Source organism: Felis catus, chromosome D2 (genome assembly GCF_018350175.1).
Source record: "Felis catus isolate Fca126 chromosome D2, F.catus_Fca126_mat1.0, whole genome shotgun sequence".
In the NCBI taxonomy this organism is placed as follows: domain Eukaryota; kingdom Metazoa; phylum Chordata; class Mammalia; order Carnivora; family Felidae; genus Felis; species Felis catus.
This window is the reverse complement of record NC_058378.1, coordinates 47984678-47999809: the sequence shown is the minus strand read 5'-3', so window position 1 is coordinate 47999809 and position 15132 is coordinate 47984678. Positions and strand designations below refer to the sequence as shown.

Here is a 15132-nt window from a genome sequence, read left to right as displayed (position 1 = left end):
TCATCAGAAACCGTGGAAGCCAGAAGACTGAGGGGGGCATACTTGGAGAACTGAAAGGAAAGGAATTTCAACCAAGAATATTATTCCAGCACACCTATCTTCAATAATGAAGTGTAAAATGAAGATAACAAGAAGATACCAAGAATGACAAAAACTGACAGAATGCGATGTGGGCAGATACCCCATAAAAGAAATGCAAAGAGAGGTTATTCAGGCTAAAAACAAGTTAACACCAAACAATAACCAGAAACCACATGAAAAAAAAAAAAGAATGCCAGAAAAACTAATTAAATAAAAATAAAAGCCAGTTTACATACATGTATCTCCTGTCCGTTCATCTGTTAAATGATTTTAAAAGGAATTACATAAAAACATGCACATATTGTATTGTTGAAATGATAACACAAAAAAAAATGTGATATATCTGACAAAAACAAACAAAAGAGGTGAGTGGGTACAAAACTGTACTGGCAAAAGGAAGTGATGTCGATGGCAGCTCAAATCCATAGAAATAAGTAAGAACAAGAAATGCTAAATAACTTTAAAACAACAAACTCTGTAAGTTCTCTCCTTTCTTTTACTTCTTTAAAAGAGAAATTAGGGGCACCTGGGTGGTTCAGTTGGTTAAGTGTCTGACTTGAGCTCAGGCCATGATATTGTGGTTCATGAGTTCAAGCCCTGTGCTGACAGCTCACTGGAGCCTGCTTTGGATTCTGTGTCTCCCCCTCCCTCTGCCCCTCCCCTGCTCACGCTCTGTCTCTCTTTCTCTCTCAGAAATAAACATTAAAAAAAATTTTTTAAAAGAGAAATTAATAACTGCAACAATGTATTATTGGATTTGTAACATATATAGATGTAACATGGTAACAACATTAGCAAGAAAGGCAAAGAGGGAAGACTTACATAAGAGGCATGATTTTATATCTTACTGGATATATCTGGAATTAAATTAATATGATGAATCTGAAGTTAGATTTTGTTTTTAAAATATATACCCTAAACCCTGGAGCAAACACTAAGAAGACAACTTTAAAAATTCAATTAATGCAAAAGAAGCCAGTAAAGGAGAAACAGAGAGAAAAAGCACAAGATAAATAGAAAACAAAAAGTGAAATGACTGACAAATCAAACCGTATTAACAGCAATAAATATCAACAATCCAATCAAAAGGAGTTGTCACAGTGGATAAAAACATAAAATGCAAGTCTACAATGTCTAGAGAAGACACATTTTACACTGAAAATTACAAACAGGATTAAAGTTAAAAGAAGGAAAAAGAGGGGCGCCTGGGTGGCGCAGTCGGTTAAAGCGTCCGACTTCAGCCAGGTCACGATCTCGTGAGTTCGAGCCCCGCGTCAGGCTCTGGGCTGATGGCTCAGAGCCTGGAGCCTGTTTCCGATTCTGTGTCTCCCTCTCTCTCTGCCCCTCCCCCGTTCATGCTCTGTCTCTCTCTGTCCCAAAAATAAATAAACGTTGAAAAAAAATTTAAAAAAAAAGAAGGAAAAAGATAAATATTGCAAAAAAAGGTAACCATAAGAAAGCTGGAAAAACCATACCAATATCAGACAAAACACACTTAAGAAAATTATACTAGAGATAAAGAGGGAGATTTATTATAAGACAGTCAATCCATCATGAAAATATAACCTCATAAGAGAGCCAAAAATTACAGGAAGCAAAAACTGACAAAACAAAGTAAACACCAGGCAATTCAACAATACTGGCAGACCTCAATTCCCCATATTCAACAATGGACAGAACAACCAGGTAGAAGACCAACAAAAGATAAGACTGGAACAGCGCTGTAAACCAACTAGACCTAACAGACCTCTACAGAAACACTAACCCCTATGAGAGAATACACCTTCTTCTCAAGTGCACATGGAACTCTCTCCAGGATGGCACTACTAAGCAGACCATAAAACCAGCCTCAATAAATTCAAAAGATCTGAAATAATACAAAGTATGATATCTCACAACAGAGTTAAATTAGATGTCATTAACAGAATAAGAAAAATTCACAATTAAATGGAAATTAACAAGATCTGAAATAACCAGTTCATCAAAGAACTCACAAAGAAAATGAGAACATATGAGACTAATAAAAATGAAAACACAAAACACCAAACTTATCCAATGCAGCTAAAACTGTGCTTAGAAAGATACTTACAGCTGTAAACACTGATAGATATAAAGAATAAGCTCAAATACATTACTTCTGCAACAAGACACTGGTTAAAAAAAAAAAAAGAGTAAACTACACCTAAATTAGCAAACAGAGGGAAACATTACATGAACATGTTAATAAAGACTAGAAATTGGATGGAGAAAAATCAACAAAACCAAAAGTTGGTTCTTTGACAAGACTAACAAAACAAAACAAAAAACCAAGAACCTTCATGTAGCTTCACCAAGTAAAAAATGAAATACAACTCAAATTACTAAAATTAGGAATAAAAGAGTTTGTATTACCAACCTTACAGAAATATAAAGGATTATAAACGAATGCTATGAACAATTTTATAACAAAATAAAAGAGATAGAGAGAGAGAAGTTAAATAGGAAAATTCCTACAGAGACAGACACAAACCAGCAAAAGTGACTCATGAAGAAATAAAAAATCTGAATAAGCCAGATTGAATTACTTATGTAAAAACTTCCCACAAATAAAAGACTTAAGCACAGATGACATCACTGGTTAATTCCACCATTTAAGGAAGAAAAATACCAGTTCCTCAAAAGCTCTTCCAAAAAATTAAAAACAGAATAAAAGAACAATTTCCAACTCACTCTGTGAGGCCAATATCACTTAAGAAAAAAAAAAAGACCGAAGATACCACAAGAATAGAAAACAGCACATCAATATTTCTTATACAGAATCAAGAATTCTCAACAAAATATTAAACCAAATCCAGCAACAGATAAAAAGGATATACACTATGACTAAGTGGCATTTATACTAGGAAGGCAAGGTTGAAATAGATGAAACTGAACATAACACACAAGATCAAAAGAATTTTAACAAACTCAAAATGGATAAAGGACGTGAATGTGAGACAGGAAACCATCAAAACCCTAGAGGAGAAAGCAGGGGAAAACCTCTCTGACCTCAGCCGCAGCAATTTCTTACTTGACACATCCCCAAAGGCAAGGGAATTAAAAGCAAAAATGAACTACTGGGATGTTCATGAAGATAAAAAGCTTCTGCACAGCAAAGGAAACAATCAACAAAACTTAAAGGCAACCAACGGAATGGGAAAAGATATCTGCAAATGACATATCAGACAAAGGGCTAGTATCCAAAATCTATAAAGAAGAAATGGGCAGTGAAGAAATGGGCAGAAAACATGAATAGACACTTCTCTAAAGAAGACATCCAGATGGCCAACAGCCACATGAAAAGATGTTCAACGTCGCTCCTCATCAGGGAAATACAAATCAAAACCACACTCAGATATCACCTCACACCGGTCAGAGTGGCTAAAATGAACAAAACAGGAGACTGTAGATGCTGGAGAGGATGTGGAAAAATGGGAACCCTCTTGCACTGTTGGTGGGAATGCAAACTGGTGCAGCCACTCTGGAAAACAGTGTGGAGGTTCCTCAAAAAATTAAAAATAGACCTACCCTATGACCCAGCAGTAGCACTGCTAGGAATTTACCCAAGGGATACAGGAGCACTGATGCATAGGGGCACTTGTACCCCAATGTTTATAGCAGCACTCTCAACAATAGCCAAATTATGGAAAGAACCTAAATGTCCATCAACTGACGAATGGATAAAGAAATTGTGGTTTATATACACAATGGAATACTACGTGGCAATGAGAAAGAATGAAATATGGCCTTTTGTAGCAACGTGGATGGAACTGGAGAGTGTTATGCTAAGTGAAATAAGTCATACAGAGAAAGACAGATTCCATATGTTTTCACTCCTATGTGGATCCTGAGAAACTTAACAGAAGACCATGGGGGAGGGGAAGGAAAAAAAGTTAGAGAGGGAGGGAGCCAAACCATAAGAGACTCTTAAAAACTGAGAACAAACTGAGGGTTTATGGAGGGTGGGAGGGAGGGGTGGGTGGGTGATGGGTATTGAGGAGGGCACCTGTTGGGATGAGCACTGGGTGTTGTATGGAAACCAATTTGGCAATAAATTTCATAATAAAAAAATTTAAAAAAAGACACAATAAACATTTGACAAAATCTTGCACCTTTCCTGATAAAAACTCTCAACAAACTAGGAACTGAATTTCCTCAACCTGACAAAGATCATCTACAATAAGCCACAGTAGTTAGTTAACATCACACTCAGTGATCAAAGAATAAATGTTTTTACAGTAAGATTAGGAACAAGACACTGTTCACTCTTTCAACTTATATCCAACACTGTAGTGATGATTCTAGGTAGGGTAATTAGGCAAGAAAAAGAAAGAAAGAAAAAAAGACATCCAGCTTGGAAAGGAAGGTAAAAGTATCTTTGTTTGTAGATGACATGATATTGTATATAGAAAATCCTGAAGACAAAAACAATATACAAAAATAAAGTCCACTTATATACATTGGAAATGAACCCCAAACCAAAATTTAGAAAATTCATTTACAGTATTGTCAAAAAAAAAAAAAGTTAGGAATAACTTCAGCATGGCAAGTGCAAAATTTATACCCTGAAACTACAAAATATTTTTGAAAGAAATCAAAGACCTAAATAAATGGAACATCCTTTCTTAATGATCCAGATGACTTAAAATTTTTAAGATGGCAAAACTTTTCCTTTTGACCCACAGACTGACGGAAATCCCCATGAACATCCCAGTTGACTTTTTTTAGAGCAACTAACAAACTGATCATAACATTCATTACATGGGACCAGCAACAGCCAGACTAATCTTGAAAAGGAAGAACAAAGCTATACTGATACCACAACTTGGTACAAAGCTATAATAATCAAAACAGGTGACATTGGTATTAGAATGGTACAAGAACCAATGGAATAACACTGAAAGTCCAGAAGTAAGGCTTTACATTTTTGGTTACCTAGTTTTCAGTATGAGTGTAAGACAAGTCACTGGAAAAATAGTTTTTTTCAACACATAAGGCTGGGACATCTGGACATCTACATGCAAAAAAATGAAGGTGGACTCCTTCCTCATCCTATACACAAAAATTAACTCAAAATGGATCACAAAACCAATATAAGAACTAAAACTATACAACTCTTACAATATAATATAGGAGTAAATCTTAATGACCCTGAGTTAACAAGCAAAGCCTTCTTAGACACACAGCAGCAAAAGACACACAGTGGCAAAAGAAAAAGGTAAACTGGACTTCATCAAAATTAAAGACTTCTGTGATTTAAAGTAAAACATCAAGGGGTGCCTGGGTGGCTCAGTCAGTTAAGCATCTAACTCTCAGTTCCAGCTCAGGTCATGATCTCACGGTTCATGAGATCGAGCCCCACCCACATCAGACTCTGGGCTCTGCACTGACAGAACCTGCTTGGGATTGTCTCTCCACTTCCCCCACTCTCTGTGCCCTGCCCCCTCCCTCAAAAATAAATAAAGTTTAAAGGAAAATTCTAACTTAAAAAATATAAAGTACAACATCAAAAAATGAAAAGAAATGGGAGGAACAGAATGAAACAGAATGGGAAGAAATATTTGCAAATCATACATTTAATAAGGGACTTCTATCTAGAATAAACAATGCTTACAACAATAAAAAATAACTTCTAAAATAAGCAAAGGATCTCAACAGACATTCCTCCAGAATAGATATACAATGGCAAAAAAAAAAAAAAGGAAAATAATAGAAAGGAATTTCCTCCGTTTGATAAAGAGCATCCACAAAAAAACTACAGGTAACATTACATCTAATGATGAAAGACTGCTTCTTCCCTAAGATTATGAAAAAGGCAATGATGTCAGTTGTCGTCGTTGTCCTCCTCCTCCTCCTCCTCCTCCTCCTCTTCTTCCTCCTCATCCTCCTCCTCCTCCCCCACCTTCCCCTCCCCTTTCTCCCCCTCCTCCTCCTCCTCCTCCTTCTTTTCTAATTGGAGTAAAATACATGTAACATAAAATTTATCATTTTAACCATTCTTAAGTGTAAAGTTCAGTATTGTTAAGTGTATTTATGTTGTTGGGCAACCAATCTCCAGAACTTTTCATCTTGCAAAACTGAAACTCTATACACATTAAACAACAATCCCCATTTCATTGTCTCTCCAATGCCTAGCAACCACCATTCTACTTTCTGATCCAATGACTGCCTTAGATACATCAGGTAAGTGGAATCATTACCTAGCATGATGTCCTCAAGGTTCATCCATGTTGTAGTATACGTCAGAATTTCATTTCCTTTTAAAGGCTAAATAAAATCCCATATTTTGTTTACCTAATCATCCGTCAATGGTCAACTGTGCTGCTTCACCTTTTGGCCATCATGAATAATACTATTATGAATATAAGTGTCCAAATATCTCTTCAAGACCCTGCTTTCAATTCTTTTGGATATATACCCAAAAATGGGATATACTGGATCATATTCTATTGTTAATTTTTGAGAAACCATCATACTGTTTTCCATAGCAGCTGTACCATTTTACATTTCCAGCAACAAGGCACAAGGATTCCAATTTCTCCACATCCTCACCAAAACACTTTTTCAAGTAGGTATCCTGATGTGTATAAGCTGATATCTCATTGTGGTTTTGAACTGCAATTCCCTAATAACTAGTGATGGTGAGTATCTTTTCATATACTTGTTGGTCATTTATGTATCTTCTTTGGAGAAATGTCTAATCCATTCAAGTCCTTTGCCCATTTTAATTAGGCTATCTGTTGTTAAGTTGTAGGTTTTTGTTGTTGTTCTTGTTGTTTTTTTTGAGAGAGAGAGAGAGAGAGAGAGGGCATGCACGAGTGGGGAAGAGGGGCAGCGAGAGAGAGAGAGACAGAATCCTAAGCAGGCTCCATGCTCAGCGCAGATCCCAGTGCAGGGCCTGATCCCATGACGCTGGGACCATGACCCAAGCCGAAATTAACAGGTGAACACTCAACAGACCGAGCCACCCAGGCACAAGTTGTAGGAGTTCTATATATTTCTGAATATTAACCTCTTATCAGATATATGATTTGCAAATGTTGTCTCCTATTTCACAGATTGCCTTTTCACTCTGTTGATTATGTGCTTTGATGCACACAAGTTTTTAACTTTGATGCAGTCCAATGTATCTATTTTTACTTTTGCTGCCTATGCTTTTAGTGTCAAGAAATCATTGCCAAATCCAATGTCATGAAGCCTTTCCTCCTATATTTTGTTTTTCCAAGAGTTTTGTAGTTTATTTTAGTTAGGACTTTGTTACATTTTGAGTTAACTTTTGTAGGCAGTGTAGAGTCCCACTTTCTTCTTTTGCATGTGGATATTTAGTTTTTCCCAGCACCATTTGCTGAAAAGAATGCCCATTCCCCCCTGATAGTCTTAGTACTTTTAAATCATTTAGCACTCAAAAATCATTTGAGCACACACGTGAAGGTTTATATCTAGGCTTTCTATCCTATTACATTGGCCTAAATGTCTGTACCACGGCCAGTGCCACTGTGTTTTGATTACCATTGCTTTGTAACAAGTTCTGAAATCAGGAAGTGTGAGACTTCCAACTTTGTCCTTTTTTGTCAGTATTGTTTTGGCTATTCTGGGTCCCTTGAGATTCCGTATGAATTTTAGTATATGTGCTGTAAAAGCAAGCACTCCATATGAATTTTATGATAAATGTTTTACTTTAGGTAGTATTGAACTTTTAACAATATTAAGTCTTGTGTTCATTCCATGAACACAGAATGTCTTTACATCTATCTATGTCTGATTTCATTTCTTTCAGCAGAACTTTACAATTTTCAGAGTCCATGTCTTTCATCTCCTTGGTTAATCAACAAAAAAATTCCTAGTATAAATGAGTTCTGCAAAATCACAAGACACAAGATAAACGCAAAAAAATTAATTGCATTTCTATGTATATCAGACAGGACATGAAAATTATTACTTACGGTCATTGTAAAAAACTAAAGTGTTTAGGTGCAAATCTAACAAAACCAGATGTGAATGCTAAAACTAAAATGCTAATGAAAGAAATCACAGAAGATTTAAGTAAACAGAGACATACTGTATTCATGGGTTAGATGACTCAGGACAGGAAAGCTGTTAACTCTTCCCCAAACTGATTGACAGTTTTAATGCAGTTCCTATCAAAATCCCAGAAATTCTTTTGTAGATACAGAGAAAATTATTCTAAAATATATAAGAATAGGTAAAGGAATTAGAATAGCTAAAAGAATTTCATAAAAGAATATTAAGGCAGGAATAATAAGTCTACATGATTTCAAGACCTATTACATAGCTACAGTAATCAAGACTGTGGTATTGGCAGAGAAACAGACACACAGATCAATGGAACAGGATAGAGAATTCAGAAACAGACCCATATAAACAATGTGCCCAACTGACTTTAGAGAAAGAATCTTCAACAAATGGTGCTGGAGCCATTGGACAATAAACAAAAGCAAAAAAAAAAAAAAAAAAAAAAAAAGACCCAACTTGAGTCTTAAACCTAATATTAACTCAAAATTACTTAAAGAGACTTAAATATGCAACATAAAACTGTAAAACTTTTAGAAAAAAAAAAACAAGAAAATATTTAGGATTAGGTGAAGAGTTCTTATACTTGACATCTAAAATATGATTGATGCATGAAAGAAATAACTGATAAATCAAACTAAAATTTAAACCTTTTGCTCTGGTAAAAGGATGAAAATAAAAGCTACCAGCTGAGAGAAGATATTTGCAAACCACATACCCAACTAAATACTAGTAACCAGAATATATAAAAACTGAAAACTCAACAGCAAAAAAACTTCAATCAGAAAATGGGCAAAAGACATGAAAAGACACTTGAATGAAGAAGATATGCAGATGGCAAATAAGCATATGAAAATATGTTTAACATCATTAGCCATTAGGGAAACAGAAAGTAAACCATAATGAGATATCACTACACATCTATCAGAATGACTAGAATAGAAAATAGTGACATCACTAAATTCTGGTTGAGGATACAGAGAAGTTGGATCATGCATATGTTGCTTGCACAGGAATATAAACTGTGACTTGCTGTGAAAAACACTGGAACTTTCTTTAAAAATTAAACATGCAATTACCACATGAAACAGTCACTGCTCTTCTGGGCATTTATCCTAGAGAAATGGAAACATATGTTCACATAAAAACTTGTACACAGGTGTTTATAGTAGCTTAATCCAAACAAATTCAACAGGTGAATACTTGAACACTATGCTATATCCATACCACGGAATACTATTCAACAATAAAAAGGAAATCACAAGAAATTATATGTAGTAAAAAAAAAAAAAAGTTTACAAATTGTATGATTCCATTTATATAGCATTCTTTAATTGACAAAACTATAGAAAATGAGAATAGATTAATGGCTATCAGTGGTTAAGGAAGGTAGTAGGTGTGGCTATAAAGGGCAACTGAAGGATCCTTGTGGTGATGGAAATATTATGCATCTTGACTGCATCAATGTCAATATCCTGACTGTGATATTTTACTAGAGCTTTGTAAGATGTTACCACTGGGTGACAGTAGGGAAGTGCACATGAGATCTTTCTGTATCATTTTTTACAACTTTGTACCTGTGCTATTGTGATTATAAGAAATGTTTATTTGGTCATTCAGGTAACCAAAATATAGTTTGGTTTTCATCCATAGTTCCTGGCTCTTGGCTCCCCAAACCCTTGGAATTTCCTAACCCAGAGAGTGATAAAGGTGTCTCTTGTTATGTTAATGAGGTTGACTTGGGAAAGCACCTAAGGATGCGGCCTTGTGATTAGAGTTGGAACTTTTAAGGGAGAGGGGCTGGAGGTTGAATCAATTGCCGATGGTAATGATTTAATCAATCAATCACACCTATGTAATGAAGCCTCCATAAAAACCCAAAAGGGCAGTCAGAGGAACTTCCAGGTTAGTGAACATATGCAGATGTAGGGTAAGTGGTGCTCCTGCAGAGGACACAGAAGCTCTGTGCCCTTTCCCCATACCTTGCCCTATGCAATATTTCCATCTATCAGGTTGTTCCTGAGTTGCATCCTTTTTCAATAAACTGGTGATCTAGTAAGTAAAATGTTTCTCTGAGACTTGTGAGCCACTCTAGCAAAGTAATCAAATCCAAAGAGGGGGTTGTGGAAACCACTGACATATAGACAGTAGGTCAGAAGTATAAGTAACAACCTAGACTTGTCACTGGTGTCTGAAATCCGAAGAAGGGGTCATGGGGAACCTCCAATGTGTAGCTAGTCAGAAGCACAGGTAACAGCCTAGGCTTGTGACATCTAGAAGGGACAGTGGAGGTGAAGGGGGTTAGTCTTGCAGAACTGAACCCTTTAGCTTGTGGAATCTGATGCTATCAACAGGTAGACAGAGTCAGAATTGAGTTGAATTCTCAGATACTCTGTTGGTGTTCAGAGAATTGCTTGGTGCTATGTGGGAAGCCCCACTCCCCATATTGGAATCAGTACCACAACCAATGTGTATGTATTTATGTATTTATGTGTATGTGGGTTTGTGGTATATATGAATTAAACACCATAACTAAAAGCCAGAGATTTTTAGATGAGATATAAAAACAAGATATAACTACATGCTACATATAAGAAAAATACTTTAATAAACACAAACAAATTACAAATAAAGCATAGGACACCAATAACTAGATGACACTAATAACAAGAGAGATGTTGAAATTATCTAGCAAAGACTGTAGGCAGCTCAAATGACCATTCACAACTCTTATAGAAACCGGACTCAATAGTAGAGAAATGACAGAAGAACTTGATATAATAATACAAAGTATTCAATCTGAAACAACAGAGAGGAAAAAAAGATTTACAAAATACTGACAAGGGCTCAGCTGGTTAAGCATCCGGCTCTTGGTTTCAGCTCAGGTCATGATCACATGGTTCGTGATTCAAGCCCTGCATCCGGTTCTGTGCTGACAACATAGAGCCTGCCTGGGATTCTCTTTCTCCCTCTCTCTACCCCTCGCCTGCTCATTCTCTCTTCCTTCTCTCAAAATAAATAAATAAACTTTAAAAAATTTTTTAATATGGACAAAATATCAGGGACCTGTGAAATAAAACCAAATGGCTTAACAGTCATGTCACTGGAATCTAAAAAAGGAGAAAGAATACAGTGCTGGAAAATACCTGAAGAAAAACTTGACAAAATGTCCCCAAGTTGAGCTAAAATAAAAGTTCCCAAGTTTATAGAAAGATATAAACCTGCAGATTAAAGAAGCAGAGTAAACTCTAAACAGGATAAACAAACAAAAAAACTTACTGGAAATTTTGCTTTAAAAAATAAGGCCTTGGTCAGTGCTATGGACTGAACTATGACACCACCAAAGTTCTTATGTTGAAGCCCTAAACTCCAATGTGACTGTATTTGGTGGGGCTTTAGAAAGCAGGCAAGATTAAACGAGGTCATAAGCAGCCCTCATCCAACAGGAGTGGTGGCCTTATGAGAAGAGGGAGGGAGAGCAAGCAATTTCTGTCTCCACACATATGTACCATTTTGTTATGGCTGCCCAAGCAGACTAATAAAATTGGTAAAAAGGGTTCAGAAAAAGTATGAAGTAATCTACATCTATCTCAAATATAAATGCAAACCTCTGGTAGTTTTAAGGAATAACAAAAATGGCACAGAAATATCTTATAAAAAGTTCAAATTTGAAATAAAATTCAAGGCACAGTCATTACAATTATAACTCAGGAAAAAAAAACAATCATATCACAAAAATTCAGGGGGAAAGCCTACAATTTATAAAGCTACTTCCACACACAGACTGGGCAATTTATTTAAAGTTATGCAAAATGCATCAATGGTTGTCTTCAATAAAACAATACAGTTCAAATTTATGAAAAATGTGATTATCTGCTTCATTTTTTTCTAGCTTTAACATGATGATAATGAAGTAACAAGAAGCTAGAAAATATATGAGCTGATCAAGCTTAAGACAGTAACAGCTAACCATTTGCTCCTGGCCATTCATCCATATTCTCTGGACATTAGTTTCGTCTTTTATGAAGTGGGTTTGTATGGAAGGGAGCGGGGCAGAGACATTAACAGAGATGACCCCTTTGGTTCCTCTGAGCTCCCAAATGTGGTATATATATGGGGAACATGTTGCCCTATTTAGTTCTGCTCAGCACCACACATACTGCAGTTTTAAATTCATCACCGAACTTATGAATAAATGGGCTAGAGTTCCAAAACCCTCCTGACACAGACTGATAAATGCTTTTTAAAATGCTACATGTAACATGGTATGATTAGAATGATGATCTTCCTAGTAATGTATTGATAAATACAATCTTTTTCAAATGAGTTTCCTACGAATTTTCATTTTTATTTTTTGAACATGAAATAAAGTTATGAAAAACATAAAGGTCTTTCTATTCATTTATATTTTTAAAACCTTAATTATACAAGCAGTAAAATTAACAGATTTTAACTTCTGCCATTTAAAAACTATATATCCAATAAATCCTTTATATATAACTCTTATATATCCAATAACCCTTGAGGTTAGCTGAAAAATCTTTATCAATACAATCAGAATACATTAGCTATAAAAGTTACTATAGAAAATGTAACACTGTAAATACTTCCTACAGTGCTGTATAAGCAAATAACCTTTATAGAAAAACTATTCAATTTCTTTAGTATAGACTGTATTCTCATTCATCAGGGAACACATTTATTGACCATATACTATGTGCCAGGTACTGTTCTAAACCCTTGAGAATGATGAATGAGCAAAACAAAGATTCCTACTCTTGTGGAGCTTAAGAAAATGGTGCAGGAGGAGACTGTTGGTCTTCTCTGTCTCAGAGTTCAGTATATATCTGTTCACAAGATGTTGGTTCACTGAAGAGTTTCAAAACTATAAATGATATTTCATGGTGAAATGCATACATCCAATTCGGCCCAGATGCCTTGAGGCTCTGATTCTTTTCATTGTTACTATCTTTGTCCCTTATAGCTCAAGAGTATCTCATAGCCTCAGCAAAATTAACAGAGATAGCATCCATAGGAAATAAGACAGACATGCAAATGGCAACATTAGAATGTCCCTGCCAAATGAAATTACATGTCTGGCTTAGACACTTAAACACTTAGACACTTAGACACACACACACACACACACACACACACACACACACACACACACACGGTAATACCGACAAATAGAACTAAGAGCCTTTGTTACTGCTCCATCTTTTATGCATTTTCCATCCTATAAGAAGCTAAAAAATCTTCCCAGAATGAATAATGAATGCTCTAGCAGAAAGAACCAAGCCAGGAGACTTCTGAAAACAATAATTCCTCCAGAAAATGCAATGGAGCCTGCAGCTGTGCTCATTCAAATTATAAACTAAGTTGTCTTTTTCAGGACTTTCCAAAGCCATTAATTCCATGATTTAAGTTTACATGGGCAAAATCCTGTCAATTAAAGAGACATTTTTTACACCAACAGGAGGACAGCATGAAAAAAAATTGCTACAATTTATACACTTAAATGCTTATTTGGCTTAAGAATACTTTTCACAATTTCAAGGAACAGTTTTATTACAAACAAAGTACAACCTTGAAAATGGAATTAAATTGCTAAGCTTCTCTGGTTGAGAACCTCAATAGTGAGGTATCCTGGCACAATTCTGGTTCTACATATATTTATTCCATAAGGCCTAATGGCATCCCTAAAATCAATGAGAAATCCGGCCACTGCTGACAGAGCACTTCTCCTACCTGAAGCTTCATTTCCCAGCAAGATGCATTGGGGAGTCCTCAGTGCAACTCTCCCCAGCAGCATGTTCCTGGGTTCGTCTACACAGCAGCTGCCGCCCTACAGCAGCAGACAGCAGAAGCACATCCTCGAGGCTGGACTTGTAAGGGCTTGCTGGAGCCCTTGGCATACCACTCCTGTGATCAAACTGGACTAACTACTTCCTCCAGCTGATTTCCAAGGAACTAGATAGTGAATGAATAATTCATGACAAGTCCATTCCAGCAACCCATTTCTGCTCTATGGTCTACTCCCCACAGCAATTTGCAATATAAAGATTCTAAAGCATATACTTGCTGAAAGGCAAAGAATGAAAGTTCACTTTTCTAGTCAATGACAGTAAGTGTTAGTAGATCTGTTTGCTCTTTTTTCAGGCTAACCTATTACCCAGACTTACTTAAGAGATTTTTTAAAATGTAGAAAAGGTAAATGATTAACCACAGATGTCTAACACTACACACAAAAATTTTTTTCTCCATAAAACCTGACCTACAAAATGGTTTCTGGTGGTAGGAAAGCAGCAAAGTGCTTGCTCTAAGATCAGCAGGTCAGTATTTACATTTAGCAAAAGACCAGTTCCAACAGAGCACAGAAAATCATGTTGTGGGGAGGGGAGTTTTCAGTAACAATGCCAGGAAACAAAATGCTTCAGAGGGGAATTTTCCTGGTCTCTCAGGCTAAAAATATAACTTTCATCTCACTGATATTCTTCTAAAAAGAACATGAACATTTGTTTTCACCAATTTGTCAGTGCTTACATATTTTCAAATGAGTGTTATCTAAAATCGTCAATCCTCTGCAACCAAAAACATGATTCCAAGAGGAACTTGAACAAAAAACAGAAGGCCCATACTCCTTTTATCTCAGCTCCACCTCCAGAAAGTCCAATCCTCCCCCTATCATTTTTACCTGCTTCTTTCTTTCCTCTTCTTCTGCATTCACTGTGAATATCTCAAGCTTTGTACTCTCAGTAAGTTCATCTTCCGGCCATGACTGTTCAGTTCCTAGCTACTTCAAATTTATTTGATCTGCAAATTGGCTCCCCATGTGACTCCCTGGCCCTGTATTCTTCCCTTTTCACCTCATTCTGTTATTTTTTTTTTCATTCTGTTATTTTATTGTATCATTTCTGAGTCTGTGTTTTATGAAACTCAGGTTCTTAATAGCTTACTCCTTAATAGCTTACTCAGGAATCTGCTCCCATTTTGAAGGGA

General features: G+C 36.1%; 1 protein-coding gene across 11 annotated transcripts in view; it reads right to left on the bottom strand.

The window, feature by feature from the left end:
* Window positions 1–15132, bottom strand: part of MARCHF8 (membrane associated ring-CH-type finger 8) — a 125260-nt gene that overhangs the window by 32678 nt on the left and 77450 nt on the right. Inside the window, exon 1 of one of the 11 annotated variants that reach the window (XM_019813524.3) lies at window positions 13882–14338. The exons of the other annotated variants lie outside the window; for them this stretch is intronic. Coding sequence (XP_019669083.1) covers window positions 13882–13893 — 12 coding nt within the window. The 5' untranslated portion in view covers window positions 13894–14338. Of the gene's footprint in view, window positions 1–13881; window positions 14339–15132 lie in introns of those variants that run through there. 11 annotated transcript variants of the gene reach the window in all.